The 24,592-nt window shown below is 43.0% G+C and overlaps 1 protein-coding gene across 2 annotated transcripts in view; it reads left to right on the top strand.

The window, feature by feature from the left end:
* Positions 1–24,592, top strand: part of WDR70 (WD repeat domain 70) — a 422,360-nt gene that overhangs the window by 341,675 nt on the left and 56,093 nt on the right. For both annotated transcript variants that reach the window (XM_040338525.1, XM_040338517.1), the window contains exons 14-15: positions 5,868–5,968; positions 18,416–18,495. In XM_040338525.1, the coding sequence (XP_040194459.1) occupies positions 5,868–5,968; positions 18,416–18,495 (181 nt within the window). The remainder of the gene's footprint in view (positions 1–5,867; positions 5,969–18,415; positions 18,496–24,592) is intronic.

Raw genomic sequence — 24,592 nt, forward strand, 5'->3', positions numbered from 1 at the left:
AGCTTTTTAAGGGTAAAAGTTTGACGCCATGCCACAAGCGGGCGCAATTTTAAAGCATGACATGTTGGGTATCATTTTACTCGGCGTAACATTATCTTTCACAATATATAAACAAATTGGGCCAAATTTATTGTCTTATTTTTTAATTCAAAAAAGTGAATTTTTTCCATAAAAAGTGCGCTTGTAAGACCGCTGCGCAAATACGGTGTTACAAAATGTATTGCGATGACCGTCATTTTATTCTCTAGGGTGTTAGAAAAAAAATATATATAATATTTGGGGGTTTTAAGTAATTTTCTAGCAAAAAAAACAGTTTTAGTCTTGTAAACACCGAATCTGAAAAACACCTTCTGTCCTTAAGTGGTTAAGAGCACTAATGCCTAGATTCAGGTACGTTGCCGCAACTTTGCGGCGGCATAGCTTAAGGCATTTAAGCTACGCCGCCGTAAGTTAGCGAGGCAAGTACATGATTCACAATGTACTTGCCTGCTAAGTTACGGCGGCGTAGCCTAAAGCGGGCGGGCGTAAGGGCGCCTAATTCAAATGTGTGTAAGGGGGCGTGTTTTATGTTAATGGAGCTTGACCTTACGTTTTTGACGTTTCTTTTTAACTGCGCATGCGCCGGGCGCCTACATTTTCCAGTGTGCATTGCGGCTAAGTACGCTGCACGGGCCTATTGATTTCGACGTGGACGTAAACGACGTACATCCCGATTCACGGGCGACTTGCGCAAACGACGTAAACATTTCGAAATTTCGACGCGGGAACGGCGGCCATACTTAACATTACTATTCCAACTAGGGCCTAGCTCTAAATTTAGGCGGCCTATCTATAACGTAAACGGCGTAAAAGTACTGCGTCGGCCGGGCGTACGTTCGTGAATCGGCGTATCTACTAATTTACATATTCTACGCCGACCGCAATGGAAGCGCCACCTAGCGGCCATCCGAAATATTGCAACCCAAGATAGGACGGCGCAAGCCGTCGTATCTTAGATATGTTTAAGTGTATCTCTGATTGAGAATACACTTAAACATAAGTCGGCGTAGATTCTGAGTTAGGTCGGCTTATCTACTGATAAGCCGGCCTAACTCTTTCTGAATCTACCTATAAGTGTCACTTTTGTCTTATGATTCATTAATTCCTCTATCACCATCAATCACGTCTAAAAAGATTTCCTGCCACCAAAGGGAAAATGTTGACGGGAGGAATCTCCAGCTGTTTGACAGCCTCAGCTCTGCTGCTGTGTGAGAGGTGGGTGGGTGTCCGTCCCCTCCCCTCCAATCATCTGTCAGAGATTTCCTCACTGAGCTCTGCAGGGTGTAACTTCAGCTCTCCGCCCCCTTTTTTCTGAACTCTCAGACCAGCTTTAAAATTCAGCACTTTGAATGGATGTAGAGATGAAAGGGCTGCAGATGCACAGGTACATCAGAGTCCCCATTGGAATACCTTCTTATATCCGCTTCCCCATCAGAGCTCCCATACATCAGAGTTAACATTAGAGTTCACATAAACTTCCCCCTTGCTTCAAAATCCCAATCAGAGTCCTTTATCTTACAGCATGGCTGTAGCAGCAGGGTGGGAGCTGAGAGGTATTTCAGGTCTTGAGGAAGGAAGTGCTTTCCTCCTGGAAATTCTGAGGCAAGCACATGATTGGTTGCTAGGATGCCAGCAATCCTAGCAACCAACGACAGGAAGAATGATAGCGCAGCAGGGGGAGCCTGTTCTGGAGATTGGGGTGTGGGTAGTAGAAGTGGACCTCTGCTGACCCAAAGTGAACCCTGAGACCCTGATCCTTGCTTCAAACTGTATAAAATCTTGTAGCGGGCTGTAGTCTGTAGAATATTGCCATCTTCTAGATGACGTAAGCATCATACATCTTTGTAATTCCTCCACAGCTGTTTTTGAGCAGCAGGATGGCCAGCCCTAAGCTTGAACCTGGAGTCTCCAAGTCTTCTTTGCCAAGCTGGCCTTTTCTTTGGGTGCAGTTATTATTCTGTAGATGAATAGTCATATATAATTTACTGGAGTCCTTTCATCACGCCCACATCTGTTCTTTCCTGAGCTTGTAATAATTAATGCCGGGCACACTTCTTAAAATATTCTTGGCACCACACATTGGAATCTTCATTTCACTGAAAAGGTTACTTAATATTTTATGATATTACTAAGGATATGTGCATGGCATATGCTGGCGACTCTTCCAGTGGAATCTTGGGAACCCATAACCGCTTTGATGGGAGAGTTTTTTAACAATTTGTCTTCGTTGCTAGGAGTGGTTGGAGTGTAATAATAATGTAACAGCCAGTGTTGCCTGATTTGTTATATTTGGACTCTCAAGTTTCTTGATTCTAGATATGTTTGCTTAACAGCAGAAAGTTTTCACTGAGGCAGTTTTGGCAAGATATTAAAGCGAACCTGTCATGTCCGGAGTGTATTAAACAGTCACTGATACTCAATTACAAATACTATATGGTACTTCATTTCAGTATAGATTGTGCTGCTGCAAACCCTGAGGATCTTCACCGTTGGACACGTGCTATCTTCTCATTACAGTAAGGAGGGGACACAAGGCCCACTTCCACTGTGTGTAATGAGTTCTCTATTGGTCTCTGCTACTCATGCTCTGCATAGAAGGATACATTGAACAAGTCCAGGGCATGTGCTCACACAGGAAGTAAAGGTAATATCCCCAACAGTGGAACCTGAATGAAGATTGTACAAAAAAAGCCAACACGTTTTAGGGGCTGAAGCATCACCTCCTTCACCAGGGCTTGAAAGATGGCAAACAATGTATGCTGACTTAATGAGGAAGGAAAATTTTAATATCAATGGGCGAGATTCTCTAAGATTCTGCGTTGGCGTAGTGTAAGTCATTTACACCACGCCACCGCAACTTACTGGAGCAAGTGCCGTATTCTCCAAGCACTTGCTCCGTAATTTGCGGCGGCGTAGTGTAAATGGCCCGGCGTATGGCCGCGTAATTCAAAGGGGGCGGCTTGTATTCAAATTAAGCGTGCCACCGCGCCGATCGAACTGCGCATGCGCCGGGCGGAAAAAGAGCCCAGTGCGCATGCTCCAGCTCACGACGGAAAACATCAATGACGCCGACGTGAGCGTCATTGACGTAAAGTCGTATTCGCGGACGACTTAGTAAAACGACGTAACCGACGAAAAAAGACGACGCTGACCCGACGCCATACTTAACATGGCATACGGCGGACTGGCATAAGGTTACCCCTCATATAGCAGGGGTAACCTTACGCTTACGGAAACAACGTAAACGACGACTACGCGGCGCAAATTCGTTCGGGAATTGGCGTATCAGGCTCATTTGCATAGTCAAATGAGAACTGAGCGTAAACGCCACCTAGCGGCCGGCGTCGCATTACATCTAAGATCCGACGGTGTAAGTGACCGGGTACACATGGGCTGAAAATTTACCAAAAATGGTCAGTTTGGCAGGAACCGAGCAACTTTTTTCCTGTGTGCACAGCTCCTTGTCCCACAGAGCTTCTGTTGATTGGGCTTGCTGGAAAACCAGCATTGGAACAGCATCCAGCCAGCACTGATCAGTGTGTCCTGGAGGGTGGGGGCTAAGCGGTCCCCCTGTTGATACACAATAGGCACAGCAGGGAAGATCGCTGTACTAATATCGCTTGTATGGTTTTTTATTTAGCCTGTTGGGTTGAAAGAAAACATTCTTTATTGTGTTTACCAGGCTTAATGGTGACGCTGAAAGTCCTTGGGTATGCAAGAGCCACTTTTTGCACTGTCCAGATGTTGAGGATCCAATGGCAATGAGAGTACTTTTTGTGAGCCGGCGCCATAAACGCACTCTCTGAAATTATAACTGAACAGAGGTCCTAAATATTCCTGATTCTACTATCTTTGGGCCCATTGGAGAGATTTTTCCTCACTTCCAATCTCTCTAACCTCAGAAAAAGTAAAGGGAAAGCAATTTAAATGCGATAGAGATTCTAACACTATCACAATATATACAAAACCAAAAAAAGTTTTGGCTGCAGTTCAGCTTTAATACACTTTAAATAAGGACATGTTTCTTTTACTTCCAGAAACTTTGATAGCTTTTGGTCTTTATTGGAGAATAACACAGCAATTTAAAGTTTTTAACGGCAACACTTTTGTTCTTTTGTTTTAGTTTAGGGTGAAGGGGAAAAATGCAAACTTTTAGTTGTCAATGGTCTGTAACCACTTCCTTACTGGGCCTATTCTGGCACTCCTCTCCTACATGCAAAAATCATATTTTTTTTTGCTAGAGAATAACTCAGAACCCCCAAACACTATATATATATGTTTGTTTTTTTAGCAGACACCCTAGGGAATAAAATGGCGGTCATTGCAACTTTTTATTTTGCACAGTATTTCCACAATAATTTTTCAAACGCCTTTTTTTTTTGGGGGGGGGGGGACGGTTTCATTAATTAAAAAATAACAAAACAGTAAAGTTAGCCCAATTTTTTGAATTTGTGAAAGATTATGTTACGCCGTGTAAATGGATACCCAACATGTCACGCTTTAAAATTGCGCGCACTCATGGAATGGCACCAAACTTCAGTACCTAAAAATCTCCAAAGACGACGCTTAAATATTTTTTTACAGGTTACCAGTTTAGAGTTACAGAGGAGGTCTAGTGCTAGAATTGTAATAGGAATGGTTTGTGACAGGTACTCTTTATAGAGAGATGCGGGGTCAATAAGACCCCACATCTCTCCTCCAGGCTGGAAAGCATGAGATTGTGAAAAAAATTCTCTGATCGCATGCCGACAGCCGCGATTGCGGCTTTGTTTACTTCCCGGGCCGCCAACAGTCATAAAGATGTCTGGTGACCATCTGGTCACCAATCATCTCTATGCTTCCCATCCAGCGCCGGCAGATCGTTTTTTCCGGGTCCCAGATGGCACGGGAAAGCCCGGGAAAGCCCGGAGAAGCACCGGATGACGGCGGCAGGGGTTGGGGGACATCCTCTCCCGTCGCCTATAAGAATGATCAAGCAGCGGAACTGCCTATGATCGTTCTTATGGTGCACAGAATCGCCAGCTAAAAAGGTGGATATCTGAATGATGCCTGTAGCTGCAGGCATCATTAAGACATTCCCACAAAGTCCAGGTCGTCCTATGATAGGGGGGAAATCCTTTATTGGGGATAATTGTTCCAGTGGAAACTGTTGAGGAGATTTCCCTTACTTTAGAAAGATTTCCTCATGTTCCTGTTAGGATTATGAGACAGAAAAGTTAAGTTGAGTCCTCCTCCACACTGCTTGTTTTGCCTGGGGTATGATAAATAAGGTGATGTTTGCCATATTGGCAGAAAAACAAAAACATACAGCGCACAAGGGTTAAGTGAATATCACTTTATAGTCTGTAAAGTATGAAAAAACATATATGCATGAAGAATTGAAAAATTGAAATAGCCACTAATAGCACACAGGGAAATAGAACATTAAAATTTTAAAAAAAATACTAATAAAAATAGTCCGCATTACATAGGCAGCAGTTCACATGGAGATGGTAGAGTGAAAACACATACACTTCGGGGGAGATGTTAGGAGTGAATCCAAGTAGTGTGCATACAATACCTCAACAAAAAAATTTGCCATATTCCCTACTTCCAAAGGCTTCCTTCACAGTGCACATCTGGTCCCATGAGGCTGCTTTCCTTCAGGTCGTAGCTTTCTAACATCATCCCGTACAATGCAGGACCATCATAGGGATTGCAACACTGGAGCTTGTGTCTCAAAAAAATAAGTCTGCAGTGGTTCTTAATGACTTTTTTGATGATTTAATTCTCACGTCAGCACTGTTGTATGAAAGGTTCATAAACACTGTATTCCTTTTTTATTACAGAGTGTTATTAGATGCCTGTGGCATCCCAAGCTCAATCAAATAATGGTTGGAACCGGGAATGGACTTGCAAAAGTATATTACGATCCAGTACAGAGTCAAAGGTAAGGTTTTTTTTTTTTTACATGATTTCTGTTTTCATAAATTCACATCCAGAAAATTACCTTGGTTTATAGTGTGGACAGACCATGAAGAGATCATCTTTACCAAGAAACACACAGGCTTTATTGAAAAGGGATTTATAGTTTAATTACAGGGTCAATCCTCCCGGATTTGCACACCTGTCATGTCAGCAAAGAGGGATTCCCACTCTGCTTGCTGGATCTCCTGTTTATTTTATATTATAAAACAGGAGTGGAAATCCTTTTGAGCATCCTTGTAACAAGGAACTTAAGCTGGGTAAATACAATGAGATTATGGAACAAATGATCGTCCGTTTTTTTTTTTTGCATGCCAATTTCAGATCGAATCTGAAGAGTTTACTAAAGTCACAAATTTTCATACGACAGAATAAAAATTCTGAAGTGATGTAATGTGTTGTAGCGTATTTGTATTGCAAACGACAACTGTACCGGTCAAACGAAAATCGTACGATCTGGCATCGTCTGGAATTTTTTTTTTGTGCATGTCCGATCGGATAATAACGGATGAACTGTCATGATCGGCTTTCGAAAGCTCTGTACGAACGATCCGGTTATTGCACGATGGCTCCGAAAGCGGTATTTTTCGTAGGATTTTCTGATCGTGTGTACGGGGTTTTAAAGTAAATCTGCCCTGGCCTTAAACTCTTCAAAGGTTTCATCAGTGCAGAAACATTGTGGTGTCTTCCTGTGTTAGTCTTTTTATGGATCCCTATGTCCCTGTGGGAAGACCTCTGTATCCTAGGCCCGGGCTGGATATGAGGTCTTGAATTTTGCCCCAGTAGATTTTAAAGCCACACCACCTCCTGAAGCCAAGTTCCACTTCCTGCCATTCAAGAAAGAAAAGCCAAAGCTTCTACTACTTACTGAGTTTCTTGCATTTGCCAGTTGAATGCTTAATCCCAACATGGGCAGATATCAAGGCCCTATGTACATACTGGGTCTGTCATTGAAGAGAGTTCCACAGGGACATTGGGTTTTGAGGACTAATGCAGGTACCCATAACACTGCACCTTTGCACTCTTTTTACCTTAGAAATGTTTAGGCTAAATCAAGTCCAATTTAAAGTAGATCTTCACTGCATCTGACCACCACAAATCAAAAACATTATTTAATACATTTTTAACATTCAAAGCAAAATCTCCCATCCATTCATGTCCTCATTTTATGCTTTATTTTGTTAAGAAATCACCTAAACAACCTCCTAACATTTCTCGCCATCTTCAGTAAGGGCAAATGCTTTCTGTAGCATTTACTTCCTAGGATGTGCCTGTCCTTTGTCTGCCCTCCTCCTCTCCTCCCCACCTGAGGACTGAGAATGTACAGTATGACATCATTTGTCCAGACAAACCAGGAAGTAACTGAAGAAATGGTAAAGGACAATTACAAATATATACAATATGCTTTACTAATGCTAGCAGCTTGAGGATTAAAAATAATCAATGTTGACTGTGAGAGTGAAGTTCCACTTTAAGGTCAACGTGTGGTTAAACCGGTTGTATACCGCTGGACGTTTTTTTTTTTTTTGCGAGGTAAAGTTATAATGTGCTGGTAAAATCATTATGTGAAACTTACCTTAAAATGAAGCAGTTTCAGCGCTACGATGTCAGCGCTGCAGGGGCTCCTTTCTTCACTCGGCTTGCTTCCGGGTTTGCAGGCTCCAGCTCTGTGAGTGGTCAAAGCTGCGATGACATCACTCCCGTGCATGCGCATGGGAGCCTATGTTTACAGCACAGGGCTCTGAAGGAACGGCACAGGTGGCTGTTCCTTCAGAGTGCATGCGCCAGTGATTTCATTGATGGTCTTATTTTAGGCTTACCTATAGATAAAAGTCCGTAAGATCCGGTTCACACAGGGGCAACACGACTTCCAGCACGACTTTGGGAGGCAACTTGGACACGACTTGAGTATGAATCATCAGGCAACTTACAAGGCAACTTCAAGTTGCCTCCAGGACAGGAGGCTTTCCAGTGGCCAATCAAACAACAATCGGCTCTGTGGGAACCCTCCCCCCCCTCCGGTGTCACATTTGACACCTTTCAGGGGAGAGGGGGGTGCAGATACCTGTCTAAATACAGGTATTTGCACCCACTTCCGGCCACACAGTCTCGGGGTAAACTGCGGGCATGATGTCACCGTGAAGCCGGAGCGCTTCACTTCCTGGTTCCCTCACGAGGATGGCAGGGGGGCAGCAGAGTGAGGAGCGATCACTCGTCCTCTGCTGCGGACGGCGCTGGACTCCAGGACAGGTAAGTGTCCTTATATTAAATGTCAGCAGCTGCAGTATTTGTAGCTGCTGGCTTTTAATAATTTTTTTTCAGCGGACATCCGCTTTAAGACTTCCATTGAAATCAATGGGTACAAGTTGCCTACAAGTCGGATTGAAGTAGTACAGGATCCTTTTCTGAAGTCGGAGCGACTTGGGGCAACTTCAAGTCGGATCCCAGGTCGCCCCTGTGTGAACCGGCTCTGAAGGAAGTTTACTTCCTCTTTAAGTCAAAACAACAATTCTAAGCATATCAGTCAGTAGCTAACAGCATAAGCTCAGTACATGCCTGTTTCTACCAAAGGTTTTAACCTAGAGCTGCCCACTGACTCCTGACATCAATATGCTGATTTCAGCTTGCACTAAATGTGGCCATACATGGATCAAAATGCAGTGAGTATAGAAATGAATCCCCCACCCAGCTTTAAAATAATTGCATTTTGTTGCTTTGCATCCTGTAATGAAGGCAGACACAGTTTTTGTTTTATCCAGCTGTATTTACTCTTCTAAACAAACATCCAAGTGAAGGATATAAAACTAACATGTCAGATTTTTTTTGTTTTTTTTTTTATTCAAAAACAGAATCACGGAGTTGGAAAAAGAATCATCCCCCTCCTAAAAAATTACTTGTAAACTCAATTGGGTGCAGCCAAGCACCTTCTTAATGGCACACAAAGCCAATCGACATTCAATTGTAATCAGCTGTGGTCATTTTGATTAGCTCAGCATGAAAAGCGCTTTCCTGGAGAATTTCAGTCCCTGGTTGTGCAACTGCAGCAAACAATCAATTATGGCTCACCACCCAACCACCAAAGGTTGTAGACCATTTATTAGGGTTGTCCCAATACCGAGCATTTGTGTGAGTACTTGTACCCACACAAATGCTCCCGATGCCTGATTCCGATACCCGGAAGTCGGCGGACAGGGAGGGGGCGGAGCCAGTGGGGTAGCGTGGAGGGCGCCGTGGCACAGGGTGCAACATTTAGGGGGACGCCAGGCAGTGTGTGCCACTGCCGGATCCGTCCCCCTAATGTTAACTTCCTGTGTCCCTGGCTGCTGCCCTGTGAATGGTCATGTACAGCGGCGGGGCGGGTCTATTACGGCGGTGCTGGCCTATCCGTGATCATGGCGGGGCTGGCCAATCCATGATCACGGCGGGGCGAGGCTGGCCTATCCACCATCACGGCGGGGCTGGTCCCGCCTCCGCCTAGCCTCCGGACCGATGTGCTTTCTTCCCCTCCTCCAGGCCCCCCCTCTCCTCCGGACACCCTCTCTTCGCCTTCTCCAGGCTGATGGAAGACACAAGCTGCAGGTGAGACTCAGCCAGATAGAGAGTTTAGACAAGTCTGTATATAGTGTAGTGGACAGAGCAGTGGTCAGTAGTGCCATCAATCTGTCAGTGCCCCCCTGTCAGTGCCATCCATCCGTCAGTGCCCCCTGTCAGTGCCATCCATCCGTCAGTACCCCCTGTTAGTGCCCATTATTCAAATTGTCATATGACATTAAAAAAAGTATCGGTATTCGGTATCGGCGAGTACTTGGAAAAAAGTATCGGTACTTGTACTCGGTCTTAAAGTGGTATCGGGACAATCCTACCATTTATGGTGTATCTATTGAGAGATAAAATTATATTTATTTGAATTACTATGCCAATATATATTTGCTTTGACCAAAAGGTAACACTAGAAGGAATCTGGTCCTAATAATGCAGAAACTCAATGTCCATATAGCAAGAATCGTTTTTTAACCCCCTTAAAAAAGACAAAACTGAGCACTAATGCCGCGTACACACGATCATTTTTCAGCATGAAAAAAAAAAAAAAATTTCAGCATGTCCAAAAAACGAAGTTTTCCCAACTTCATCATTAAAACGACGTTGCCTACACACCATCGTTTTAAAAAAATTGATCTAGCAAAGCGCGGTGACGTACAACACGTACGACGGCACTATAAAGGGGAAGTTCCATTCGCCTTTGGGCTGCTTTAGCTGATTTAGTGTTAGTAAAAGACGATTTGCGCTTTTCTGTCTGTTACAGCGTGATGAATGTGCTTACTCCATTATGAACGGTAGTTTTACCAGAACGAGCGCTTCCGTCTCATAACTTGCTTCTGAGCATGCGTGGTTTTTTTTTACGTCGTTTTAGCCCACACACTATCATTTTTTACAGCCCGAAAAACGTTATCGTTTAAAACGACATTAAAAAATGCAGCATGCTCAAATTTTTTTTTTTTTTTTGTCGTTTTTCAGAACCTGAAAAATGATGTGTAGCCCACACACGATCATTTTAAATAACGTTTTTGAAAAACGTTTTTTTTTTAATGCTGAAAAATGATCGTGTGTACGTGGCATCAGAGGAGGCCACCTATCAGAAATCGCCTTTCATAGTGTTTATTTTTCTAAACTGGAAAAGCCTACAAAGGCCTGTTCATTCACAAGTAACTTTTTCACGGAAAGCTCCGTGGAAATGTTGTATTGCCACTTATTGATATACGAGTCTATAAAATGCCAAAACTATAAAAGAAAGTTTTGTTTTTTTCTGCTAACCCTGTAATTTATACCACTGTAAAATGGCTAAACCTGAAAGTGACTGATGACTTTTATTGTGATCCATGACTAAGAACCACTTCACGGGGTCGTGGCCTGAGGTCACCGCTCAGAAATCTACAAATTAAACAGATTTAAAGCAGACCACAGACTTCAGATACCATGCATGCACAATCCAGCCCCTGAAGGATCTTTCTTAAAATAAAAGACTGATGTGCATACATGTTTGCAAAAGGTGCACGTCGGCCTGTGGAGGAGGGAAGGGGAGTGTTTCGTAGTAATGGCACTTGTGTAGGCCTACCTTGGGAAATAACATCGCAATCATCTGTCAAAATTCAATTCAGCTCAGGAGATGTCTGCCGCAGTCATATGAGTATTTTTCACTTTAACCACTTGCCCTCCGGGAGGTTTACCCCCCTTCATGACCAGGCCACTTTTTGCAAAAATGGCACTGCTTAAAGCCTCGTACACACGATTGGATTTTCCGACGGGAATTGTGTGATGGCAGGATGTTGTCGGATAATCCAACCTTTTGTATGCTCCATTGGACAATTGTTGTCGGAATTTCCATGGACAAATGTGGGATAGCATGCTTTAAAATTTTCCAAAAACAAATATGTGATGTCGGATTATCCGTCGGAAAAAAATCGAAAGTACAAACACGCATGCTCAGAAGCATTGCTAACCATAGCGCAACATTAGCAGAAGTTGCCCAAAGGGTGGCGCTAAAAAGCTAAAAACCCAAGTAGTTTTGTGTTTGTTGGCCAACAATTTTTTGCAGTTTGTATGGAATACAAGTTCATGCTCAACGCCCTTCAGACACAAGTCCTACGCTTTGTCCGATGGCAATCCGATCGCTTGTACGAGGCTTTACTTTAACTAACGATTGCGCAGTCATGCAACGCTATACACAAATAAAATAAAACTTTTTTTCCCCCCACAAATAGAGCTTTCTTTTGGTGGTATTTGATCACCTCTGTGTTCTTTATTTTAATGCTTTATAAACACAAAAAGACTCACAATTTTTAGGGGGGAAAAAACAATACTTTCTGCTATAAAATATCAAATAAAATGTAAAACATCACATTTCTTAAAAGAGGTAGCCCCATATGTATTTTGCTACATGTTTTTGGTATGGGAAATATAATGGAGTCTTTTTTATATATACTAGTAATGGCGGCAATCAGCAACTTATAGCAGGACCTGCGATATTGTGGCAGTCAACTGACACTTTGCAGGAACCGGTGAGACGAATACAGTGGATCGGTGCTAAAAATATTCATTGTCACTGTACTAATGACACTGGTTGGGAAGGGGTTTAACATCTATGGTGATCAAAGGGTTAGCTGTGTGCCTAGCCAGTGTTTGTGTTTACTATGCATGCTGCTTTCACTAGGGGAAGAGATGGGTTTTAATTGCTACTTTGCAGGAACACAGAATCCATCCCTTCCCCCCTGTCAGAACGGAACTTTGCCTTAACCGTTCTGAGTCTTTGCCCGACGATTGGCAGGTGCCAACCGACATTGACAGCCTGGCACCTGCAGATTGCACTGTGCTAGATTATCAGGACTAGGCTATCACTTCTCATAAGTGGATATAGGTGTCCGTTTATGAAGCAGTGAAGAGCGGTGATCCCAAGGATCACCAGTGATCACAGCCCATAAACAGTTTATGAAACAGAGATAATCGGGGGGAGAAGTGTTTGAACTTGTTCTCCCGCCGATTATCTCCACACAGAGAGAATCCTCATAGACTGACACAGAAACGGCCAGTTTATGAAGCTGTGATCTGAGCTCTTCACTGGCGATCTGTGTCAGAATTCACCCAGAGGTGGTGAAGCGGGGAGTGAAGAGGGAATCCTGGGGGTTCTGAGGAGGAAGATTTTTAACTTCCTTCTACCTCGTTCAGACCCCCCAACACTGTAACCATGTCCCCCTGTAATATTTATGTGTGTACATATATATACATACATATAATGTATACATGTACATATATATATAATGGGCTGGATTCAGGTAGAATTGCGCTATTTTTACGGAGGCGCAGGGCAACGTTTTTGCCCTGCGCCCCCGCAAATTTACTGCGCTGTCCTTGATTCACGGAGCAGTAGCTTCGTAAATTGCGTGGGCGTGCCGGCAAAATGCCCGGCGTAAGCGCGCGCAATTTAAATGATCCCATAGGGGGCGGGAATCATTTAAATTAGGCGCGTTCCCGCGCCGAGCGTAGAGCGCATGCTCCGTCGGGAAACTTTCCCGACGTGCATTGCGGCAAATGACGTCGCAAGGACGTCATTTGCTTCAAAGTGAACGTGAATGGCGTCCAGCGCCATTCACGATTCACTTACGCAAACTACGTAACTTTCGTAACATTGCAGGGGCAGCCTTGCGCGAAAACCGCCGTACGGAAACTACGTAAATTGCGTACGCAGGGCTCGCGCAACGTTGTGAATCGGCGTTAGTATGCAATTTGCATACTTTACGCTGAGCACAACGGGAACGCCACCTAGCGGCCATCGCAAGAATGCAGCCTAAGATATGCTGGCATAAGAGCCTTATGCCGCGCATATCTTAGGCTGCAGTCGGCGTAATGAGGTTCCTGAATCAGGAGCATTCGTTACGCCGGGGCAAGTAAGCAATTGCGCTGTGTAACTTATGGTTACACAGGCGCAATTGCTTCTTGAATCCAGGCCAATGTGTGTGTATATACATGTATATTCAATGTGTGTGTGTATACATATATATATTATGCAGGGGGACTTGTTATTTTAATTACATTAACCACGTGTCTTTCAGTGAACTGAGCGGTGATAATTTATCACTGCTCAATAAACTGACATCTCCGTATTTCTGTGAATTTCTGGTCCGTTCTCCACTGTTTGAAGTGTTGGAAGATCACTTCACTTCTCCAAGGGTGAAGCGATCTTCTCCGCTTCATAAACAGGCACACAGAGGAGAAAAATCTTCACCGTGAATGCCGGAGAAAGAAGCAGTGAATAGATTTCACTGCTTCATAAACGGACACCATAAACCCTAAAATTATTATTTATTTTTTGATGTCACAATGTACAGTATAAGATTTCCTATCATCTGTGCCCAGTCTTGCCACAGAGTTAATCCAGGTCTAAGCAATCCTCTTTTATTGTTCAGTGAAATAAAACGGATTAACAGAGAAAAACCTTAGTCCGTTCCGCCCCTTTGCTGTGAGTGACAGGTTATTTACATATCTCATGCACTAGCCTGGAGACAGGCATTATTTTTTTAATTCCCACCCCCACTCCTTTTCTGAAGTCATGTGGTTACTTTTCTGGATTTTGACTGGATGTTAGTGATCATAGCAGAATTTAGTGTAAGGAATACACAGGAAGGGGAGTGTAGAGGAGGGCGGGGAGTCTGCTGACATAATGACTCCACCCACCGAGCTCCAGACAACAGACCCACCCACAGAATCTGCAGTTTTTCAGTACAGACAGAGGGGAGACATTTGACAGGTAAGGGGATATATGCAGGAGGCATCTATATCCTTATAGATCAGCACTAGGGCAGTAGATTAGAAGGGATGAGAGTGGCTTTACATCCACTTTAAGGACTGGATGATAAAATAATGCCACCTTATGGTGATTGGAAGCCTGATAGGTAGGTTACCTATATGACACTTCAGATCAATAAGCCAGGTTACGGGGCCCTTATATTATTTTTATGGGAGACACAGCTTTTATATCTTTTATACCTCTCTGCACAATAAAAAAGGGGAATTCCGTCCTGGGACATTCGATTGAGCATGTAGCAAGGAGACCCTTATTATTATTCATAACTATCCTGATGGTGGATTCCCTACTACTGTCACTCGAGAGCTTCTCTTTTTTTTTTTTTATAAAGGGGTAGACATGTGCATTTGTTTTCGTCCGAATGCATTTTCGTCCGAATTTCAGGTATTTTCAAAAGAAAACGAAAACCGAAAGATCCGACATAAACAAATGATTTATTTTCATTTTCGTTGCGGTCAAATGTGCCTAACCTTAACCCTATTAGTCCAATATTATTCTACATAAAGAGAAAAGATTCGACATAGAGAGACATGAAGAAGATTCGACATAGAGAGACATGAAGAAGATTCGACATAGAGAGACATGAAGAAGATTCGACATAGAGAGACATGAAGAAGATTCGACACAGAGAGACATGAAGAAGATTCGACACAGAGAGACATGAAGAAGATTCGACACAGAGAGACATGAAGAAGATTCGACACAGAGAGACATGAAGATTCGACGCAGAGAGACATGAAGATTCCATTATAGAGACATGAAGATTCCATTATAGAGACATGAAGATTCCATTATAGAGACATGAAGATTCGACACAGAGAGACATGAAGATTCGACACAGAGAGACATGAAGATTCCATTATAGAGACATGAAGATTCCATTATAGAGACATGAAGATTCCATTATAGAGACATGAAGATTCCATTATAGAGACATGAAGAGTCAAAATACTTTTTTTATTTTTTTTATGATTCTGTTGAATCTTCTTTTTTTTTTTTCTTCTTCTTCTTCTTCTTCTTAGAACATTTGACAGACACCATAAGCATTCAATGACAGATTCGACCTTAATTGTGCCTAACCTTAACTCTATTAGTCCAATATTAGTCTACATAAAGAGAAAAGATTCGACATAGAGAGAAAAGATTTGACAATATAGAGACATGAAGATTCGACATAGAGACATGAAGAGTCAAATTTTTTTTTTTTTTTTAAGATTCTGTCGAATCTTCTATTTTATTATATATTTTTTTTCTTTAGAACATTCGACAGACACCATAAGCCTTCAATGACAGATTCGACATTAATTTGGATTTTCGGAGCGAATGCATTTTTTTTACGAAAAACAAAATAAATAAAAACGAATTTCGGGAGTAACAAAATAAATTTATTTTTCGGATGAAAACGAAATTACGAAACTAAATATTTCAGTGTGCACATGTCTATAAAGGGGGACCTGTATGTATCTCTCGTCCCATTCTATCTAATTCTATTTTTTTTTCCTTTCTTCTTGCCGGTTTGCAGATTCCATTTCTTCTTTTCTTTCCTCCTGTTGCTACAGTATTTTTCATATAGTGCGCGTTTAGTAGTTTGGTCCATCCAGATCACAAGCATGGAGAAGGATGAAGACCTCCAACCTCTTGCTGTCATCTTCTTGTAATGTGTATATGATCTTATGGACTATGCCATGTTTGGATGGAGACCTGAATGTATGCTACCTTTTATTATCTCAATCAAAATGTATGTACATTTTTTTTCCATCTAGTTATTTGGCTGGAGCTCAACATTTATACAAAAAATAAAATTGGCAGGAACAAAATAATCTAAGCAAACATACAGGAGTATTTAGTATCTGACCCATCAAACTCAATAACTATTTCCTTTAAGCTCAGCGGCCTGGGTAACTCAATTTTCTGGTTGGAAGTGCGGTCATTTGTGTGAACGCCAGCAAAACCTCAGTAATACCTCGGCTTCTAACGACCTTTTCCTACTGATGAGAAACGGCTTGGCTTCTGTGAATATTCCAACATTGTACAGCTTTATGTTGCTTATATGTTGTAATTATTGTGGGATAAACTCTTTTTTATTGCACAATAAAGTATCTAATATTACAATGTAAGAAGGGAGAAGACCAGATAGTAATTTAAATGATTACATGGTTCACTGTGGAGCATAAAGATGTTATATGCATGTTAAACACCGTAATAAAACAAGTATGATTAAGTGGCTTTAAAGAGCGCTCTTCCTCAAATACACCAAAACATTACTTTGCCAGTGACAGAGCGCATTACTTTGCCAGTGACAGAGCGCATTACTTTGCCAGTGACAGAGCGCATTACTTTGCCAGTGACAGAGCGCATTACTTTGCCAGTGACAGAGCGCATTACTTTGCTTAAAGAGACCCTGTCACCATTTTAAACATCAGCAATTGAGTACATCGGGGAATACCTTACGTGAAAAATTATGCTTTTTCAGAAGTTCAGAAAAAAAAGGCCAACTCACTGGTCGTGCATTTATTTTTTATATGAATACGGTTTATTTTCTCTGCTATGAAAATAAGAAGAAACGACTCCTTTAAAGGCCCATAGATAAATATCAATCAGTAGTTTAGTATAGATTAAAAGAGAATATTTGTAAAATCTCAAGTACAAATTTTATTTAACAAAAGTAGGGGGTTGTTTCTTCTTCTTCTTTCTATTGTATTTAGGATGATGGCCTAATCTACTTTTTTATTGTATCTTTCTTTCCAGTATATTTTCTCTGCTATAGCCACCATTTCACATAGCTTGAAATCGACACTTCCGGGAGTGTCAGATAACTGTAACGCCCCCTGCTTATGCCCCTCTTTCCACGTCACTACTCTATTTGCTCCTTGCACAGTCTTGTGCTATCTGCGCTAGGCTACATGCGGGAGCGCACACTGTGCATTAGCGCCAAAATTCAGTAAAGGATCTTTGAATGTGTGAATGGACAGGCACCAAGACTACAAAATTAGCACACATTTATCTTGCTATAATTATCACTCTTTTTAGAAGTGCATTTATTTCTTGTCCTAGGCAACAGTGCTCAGTCATTGTACAGTACCTATATAACTCTATTATCACCCTTGGACAGGTAATTTGTTAGGAGTACACAACATCTCTCCCTCTCATCTTTTCTATAACATTGGGGGAGGTGTTCTGTAGTTCAGAGGAAGATATAGCCACTAGCAATAATCACTGTATTGGTCCGGCAGGAACAGCACCCCACTGGGGCAACACAGTAGCTTTGCGGGTGGGATTCCACCATCTCCTAGATTATAAGCTCTAACGAACAGGGCCTTCTGATTCCTCCTGTAATAAATTGAGTTGTTACTGTACTGTCTGTTGGCTCTATATAAATCCTGTATAATAAGACCCCTTTCACACTGGGGCGGGGGCAGCGTCAGCGGTAAAATAAAAATAGCGGCGCTTTACCGTCAATTTTGCGGCGCTAGTGGGCGGTTTTACTCCTGCTAGCGGCAGAGAAAGGGTTAAAAGCCACTGCAAAGCGCCTCTGCAGAGGCACTTTGTCGGTGGTATAATCGCAGTGCCCCATTGATTTTAATGGGCAGGAGTGGTATACACACCGCTCCTTCGCCGTTCCAAAGATACTGCCAGCAGGACTTTTTTTTTTTACCGCTAGCGCACCGCTCCAGTGTGAAAGCCCTCAGGGGTTTCACACTGGAGAGACCGCAGCGGCCATTTCAGGTCGGTTTGCAGGCACTATTTTTAGCGTTGTAGGGCCTGCAAACCGCTTCAGTGTGAAAGGAGTCTTATAATAATCAACACTGACTGTGTCGATTGGGGGGATTGTGCAATTTTCTTACCTGCAACCTGTGAAAATCACACCATCTATGGCCTGCCTTAAACTTTCTTGCTTGGCTGCGTCCTCTTCAGGGACCTTAAAGTCAATCGTTTATCACAGTTCCTTGCATTATTTGTGCAGAAGCATAGATCAGTTACTGAAAATCGGTTTTATTTTTCTTTCATTTTCTATGTGTTACCACATTTTTTACCATTTGTTTTTTGTTTAACCAGGGGAGCAAAATTGTGCGTGGTTAAGACACAAAGGAAAGCACGTCAAGCTGGGACCCTTACCCAGGATTACATTATCACACGTGAGTATTTATTTGCAGTATGTGCAGTTTTTCACAAAAGTGATTACACTTCTCACTTTTTTGTAAATATTTTATTATATCTTTTCATGTGAAAACACTGAAGAAATTATACTTTGTATTGTACCGCTTGTATAACAATGTAAATTTGCTGTCCCATTAAAATAACTTCAAATTGGGCCCAATTAGTCATTTTCCCTCCCCGGTGTCATGTGACTCATTAGGCCCCGTACACACGACCGAACATGTCCAATGAAACTGGTCCGCGGACCAGTTTCATCGGACATGTTCGGTCGTGTGTACGGCCTAGCGGACAGGTTTCCAGCGGACAAAAGTTTCTTAGCATGCTTAGAAACTTGTCCGCTGGAAACCTGTCCGTCGGACATGTCTGCTGGTTAGTACGTCTAACTAGCGGACCGAAATCCCGCGCATGCGTCGAATTGATTCGACGCATGCGTGGAAGCATTGCACTTCCGTGTTTGAGAGCGTCGGTGTCTTCTACGTCACTGCGTTCTCTATCCGTGGGGATTTTGGTATGATGGTGTGTACACACATCAGACCAAAAGCTCCCAGGAGACATGTCCGATGAAAACGGTCCGCGGGCTATTTTCATCGGACATGTCTCCTCGTGTGTACAGGGCCTGAGTGTTACACAGTCTCAGGTGTGAATGGAGAGCAGGTGTGTTAAATTTGGTGTTATCACTCTCACTCTCTTACTGGTCACTGGAAGTTCAACATAAGGGCTCTTTCACATGGGCGGCCCGTTCAGATCCACCTGCCAGTCTTTTTGGCGGACCTGAACGGGCGCTCCGCGCTCCTCTATAGAGCCGCGGATGTCAGCGGTGACATGCCCGCTGACATCCGATCCGCCAAAGTGTGACGGAGGAAATACCTACTTTTCCATCCGTCTGGCGGATCAGATTGGGTGAACACGGACAGACGGTCCGTGTTCATCCGATCCCCCCCATAGGGGAGAGCGGTGAAAAGACAGGGCGGTCCCTGCACAGTGTGCGGAGACCGCCCTGTCATCCGCCGGCTCAGCGGGGATCAACGGAGCAATCCCCGCTGAACAAGCGGAGGTTCACGGGGCGGATCATTACTCATCTGCCCCGTGTGAAAGGGGCCTAAGGATCTGAAAAAAAAATTGTTTCTCTACATAAAGACCATGATAAAAAATTATAGATCCTTCACTTCTTTGTAGGTGGCAAACTATCAAAATCTGCAAGGGATCAAATAACTATTTTCCCCACTGTATAGAAGTGTCTTTGGAAGTCTTGGAGATGGCAACAGCCTAACTTGGCACTGGTACTGAAAAATGCATGAATATGTAGCAGTGCTGGTGGGAACCTAGGCTTAAGCCCATGTGAATTCAGTGGCTACACGTTGTAATAGAGGGAATAATTTGATAAGTAGCAGTGTATATTATTGTGTATTATATTATGTTTCTTTTCTGGACCAGGCTCATACAAACTGTGGAGGAGCTGCAAACCTTGCCAGATAATACAATTACAATGCTGGGAGATGTAATCTCTCTAGCTTTAAATCCTCCAGTTGGTCAGAGATATTATATATGAAGCCACATTGTAGGCTAGCACTGTTGTCTGTACATGTGTTTCTGCTTATATGGCCTTATTTTTATGTATTAGGCCTGAATTCCTTTTTATCAGTGAGAACGGAATATGAAGACAGATTTGTGCATGCACAGGAAAGATTACTGGTACTAAAGGCAGATGTTTGATAGAGATAGACAATAAAAATTCTGAATATTGATGGCAGACAAAGACCAATAAGACGATTTTGTCTGCTCATTTTGAATATTTCAAAAGATGTCTTGGTGGAGCTCTGAACCCACTTGCTTGACATATAATCCTTGAAGACAGCTCTCTGTCAATCCCCAGGGGTCTGGGTTTTCCCAGGGGTCCCTGATGCAGTAAAAACAGCATATAAAAAATGAGAGTGCTGCAGGTTTGTAATAGGCTCAGTAAAAGTTTATACATCTTGGGAACAGTGCACAGTCAATATTGTTCAGGGGCTGATAGCTTGTTCTTCACCAGAGCATAAGTGCTGGTAATTAATACAGTGAGTGAGAAACTTGTATAGCGCAACATATGCAAACTGAATCGCCTCTGGGCGCTTAGTATCCATTCCCTGGGTAAACTTTTTGCCCTCAGAAGAGATGGGTTTTGATTTTTCTTCAGTAGTTCACCTCCAATCGGATGCTTGTTGGTAGCGCGTTCCATAGTCTAGGTCCTTGGACTGCAAATCTTCATTCTTGTGTCTGGCGTTGGGTATCTGGAGTAGATTTTGGTTGGTGGATCGCAGAATGCGATTGGGGTTGTGGGCTTTTAGTTTTTCGCATAGATATTGGGGGGCACTTCCTTGAACACACTTATGCGTTAGACAGGGTGTCTTGAAAGTGATTCTGTCTTTTACTGGCAACCAATGAAGGGATCTCAGTGAAGGTGAGATTGATTCCCAGGGTTTTTTCCCAGTCACAAGTCGAGCGGCGGTATTTTGAACGACCTGCAGACGAGTGATTTGGTATTTGGGGAGTCCGAGATAGGGGGCATTTGCATAGTCAAGTCTGGAGTTGATAATTGTTCCCACCACGACTGCTATGTCTTCTTTTGGGATAAAGGGAGTGAGTCTGCGTAGTAGGCGCAGCAGATGGTGCGATCCGCTGACTATTGACCCTATATGTGCATCCATTGTCATGTAGGTGTCAAAAATTACTCCAAGACTTTTGACTTTGGTGTTAGTGGTGATGGTTTTACCCATAATGGGCGGGGGTGTCCATGTTGTTGGGGGATGATTCTTTCGATTGGCGCGAAACAGGAGAAGTTCTGTTTTCGAACCGTTGAGTTTAAGATAACTCATCGTCATCCAATTATCTATCAAAGTAGACAGTAGATCGTATGAAACAAGGATTTGAAGTTATTTTTAGGATGAAACCTTTTAGAATCATTTGAATCCTTGTTTTATACCATTGCTGGACCATATACTGCATTCATTTACAGCAAATGTTGAATCTTTTAAACACTTTCCAACCACATAATAACCCAAAATATGATGTTAGAGGCATCGTTCCCAAAAGTGGATGATAAGACATTGGGCATTGTTCACACGTGCATAGTTAAAGTGGTTGTAAACCCGTTACAACCACTTGTACCTACAGGAAAGCGTAGATTAAGGCTTACCTGTAGGTGCTCGAAAGATCTCCTATACCTCCACGGTTCAGGAGATATTTACAAAAGAGACGGGCGGCGATGTCTACGCTGCAGGCGCACTTTAGTAACGGCGATCGTGCCGTTTCTAAAGGAGAGCGTGCCGTGACTGGCGGCTCCCGTGCGCATGCGTGGGAGTGACGTCATCGCGGCTCCAGCCAATCACATCGCCGGAGCCCCGATACCCGGAAGGAAGATGGGCACTTCGTGGAACAGGGGACAGCGGTGACATCGCAGGCTTCGGTTTCAGGTAAGTGACACATAATGGGCTACTATGCGATGCATAGTAGCCCATTATGCTTTATTTTTGCAGGGAAACAAAGAGGAAGTAAAACCCATCAGGGTTTACTTCCTCTTTAAGCATACACCCATACAAGGGCTGTGTTCTTCCGCACAGGGATGCTCAGGTGTATTGTGCATCCCCATGCAGGCAGTCCTTTTCATGTCGGTTCGGACACAGTGGCTTCACCGAAACAGTCTCTGCTCCCAAATTTGACATCAATGCGTGTTTGGGTCCCGTAATGCTGACTATGTGCATTATGTCAAATTGGGATCAGCAACTGTATTAGTTTGGCCACTGTATCCCAATTGTCATGAATGAGACTGCGTGCATGGAGATTCAAAGAACACCTGTGCATCCTCATTTGGGCAAACATGGCCCTCACTGGGTGTACACTTAAGTATGCCTGTGTGAATAATGCCTTACGCTGGCCATACACTCCACGAAAAATCGTCCGAACGAACTTTTGAAAAACGAAAGTTCGTTCGTGAGCGCAAACGATAGTGCCATCATGTAATGACCAATAAATCGTTCAGTGGACATAAAAAAAAAAAATGGTTCGTTTTTTTTTTTTACATATTCCTAGTGCAGAAAGTTCCGACGGGAAACACATTAACCTTCCGATTTATCGTTTGTTCGGCAGAAAATTTCCAAACCTGTCGTTTTTGGCTCAAAAACGTCCAAACGATTATCGATTTTGTGCCCATTAACTGTTCGAAAAACGAAAGATCTTTCTTAACGACCGAATGTCGGCCGAATTTTCGTATAGTGTTATGGCCAGCATTACTCTCTGTTACTGCTTACAGTTATTATTGGGAGCAGATATTTCTATCTGCTCTCCAGTACAAACTGCAATTTTAGTCCACACCACAGTCTGCATTTTGCAGATCATTAATAGAATGCAGGCCATTGTGTGGAGCCTGTAGTGTTCTATGGAGCAGAAGAAACAACTCTTTTGGAGACTTCGGAGTCCAAAATCCAATGGGGCAGTAAGCACTTTTGTACAGCACATCTCTGTGGTTTATAAATGAACAGTAGGCAATTTTTTTTTTAAGCAGGCATATGGCCATAGGAAGGACATACCCACATGCCCCTCTTTCTGAACATGCCTATTCATTACATACCCATATATTGGGTAAATTACTAATTATCGAGCAAGCACATGATAATGACTGCAAGTTTATAACATTTGTGAGCTCTGTTGTACAGGGAATAGAAAAAGGCTGATACCAAGTCAGAATTTGGTACTTCTACTAAATACACTATATTGTTAAAAGTATTGGGACACCTGCCTTTACACGCACATGAACTTTAATGGAATCCCAGTCTTAGTTGGTAGGGTTCAATAATGATTTGCCCCATGCTTTGCAGCTATAACTGTTAAAACTGTTTCAACTCTTCTGGGAAGGCTGTCAACAAGGTTTACGAGTGCGTCTATGAGAATGTTTGAACATTCTTCCAGAAGTGCATTTATGAGGTCAGGCACTGTTGTGGATGTCTAATTAATCCCAAAGGTGTTCTATCAGGTTGAGGTCAGGACTCTGTTCAGGCCAGTCAAGTTTCTCCACCCCCAAACTCTCTCATTCATGTCTTTATGAACCTTCCTTTGTGCACTGCTGCGCAGTCATGTTTGAGCAGGAATGGGCCATCCCCAAACTGTTCCCTCAAAGTTGGAAGCATGAAATTGTCCAAAATGTCTTGGTATGCTGATTCCTTAGGAGTTCCCTTCACTGGAGCTAAGGGATCAAGCCCAACTCCTGAAAAATAACCCCACACCATAATCCCCCCTCCACCAAATGATTTGAACCAGTGCACAAAGCAAGGTCCATAAAGACATGGATGAGCGAGTTTGCGGTGGAGGAACTTGACTGTCCTCAACCCGATAGAACACCTTTGGAATGGATGGAAACGGAGACTGCGAACCAGGCCTTCTCATCCTGACCAATGTCACCACAAAGCTTCTAATCCACTCCCTGCTCATCTCTTGCCTCGACTACTGCAACTCCCTCCTCGTTGGATTACCCCTAAATAGGTTACCCCCCCTTCAGTCCATCATGAATGCTGCTGCCAGGCTCATCCATCTTACAAACTGTTCGACATCTGCTCTGCCAATCCCTCCATTGGCTGTCACTCAACCAACAAATGAAATTCAAAATACTAACAATAACTTACAAAGCCATCCACAACCTGGCCCCCAACTACATCACTAACCAGGTCTCAAAATACCAACCAAATCGTCCTCACTCGTCCCAAGGCCTCCTGCCTCCCAACTTCTTCTGAGCCTCTCCCATCCTCTGGAATGCTCTACTCCAATCTGTCCAACTATCTCCTACTGTCCACTTTCAGATGATCCCTGAAAGCTCTTGTATCTCCTGACCCTCCATCTTAGACGGTATGTGCTAACGAGCAGGGCCCTCTGATTCCTACTGTATTAAAGTGTATTGTATTTGCACTGAATGGTCAAACATCCCCATAGACACACTCCTAAACCTTGTGGACAGCCTTTCCAGAAGAGTTGAAGCTGTTATAGCTGCAAAGGGTTGGTGAACTCAATATTGAACCCCTATGTAATAACACAGGGATGACATTAAAGGCT

The sequence above is a fragment of the Rana temporaria genome, chromosome 1 (genome assembly GCF_905171775.1).
Source record: "Rana temporaria chromosome 1, aRanTem1.1, whole genome shotgun sequence".
NCBI classification, from domain to species: domain Eukaryota; kingdom Metazoa; phylum Chordata; class Amphibia; order Anura; family Ranidae; genus Rana; species Rana temporaria.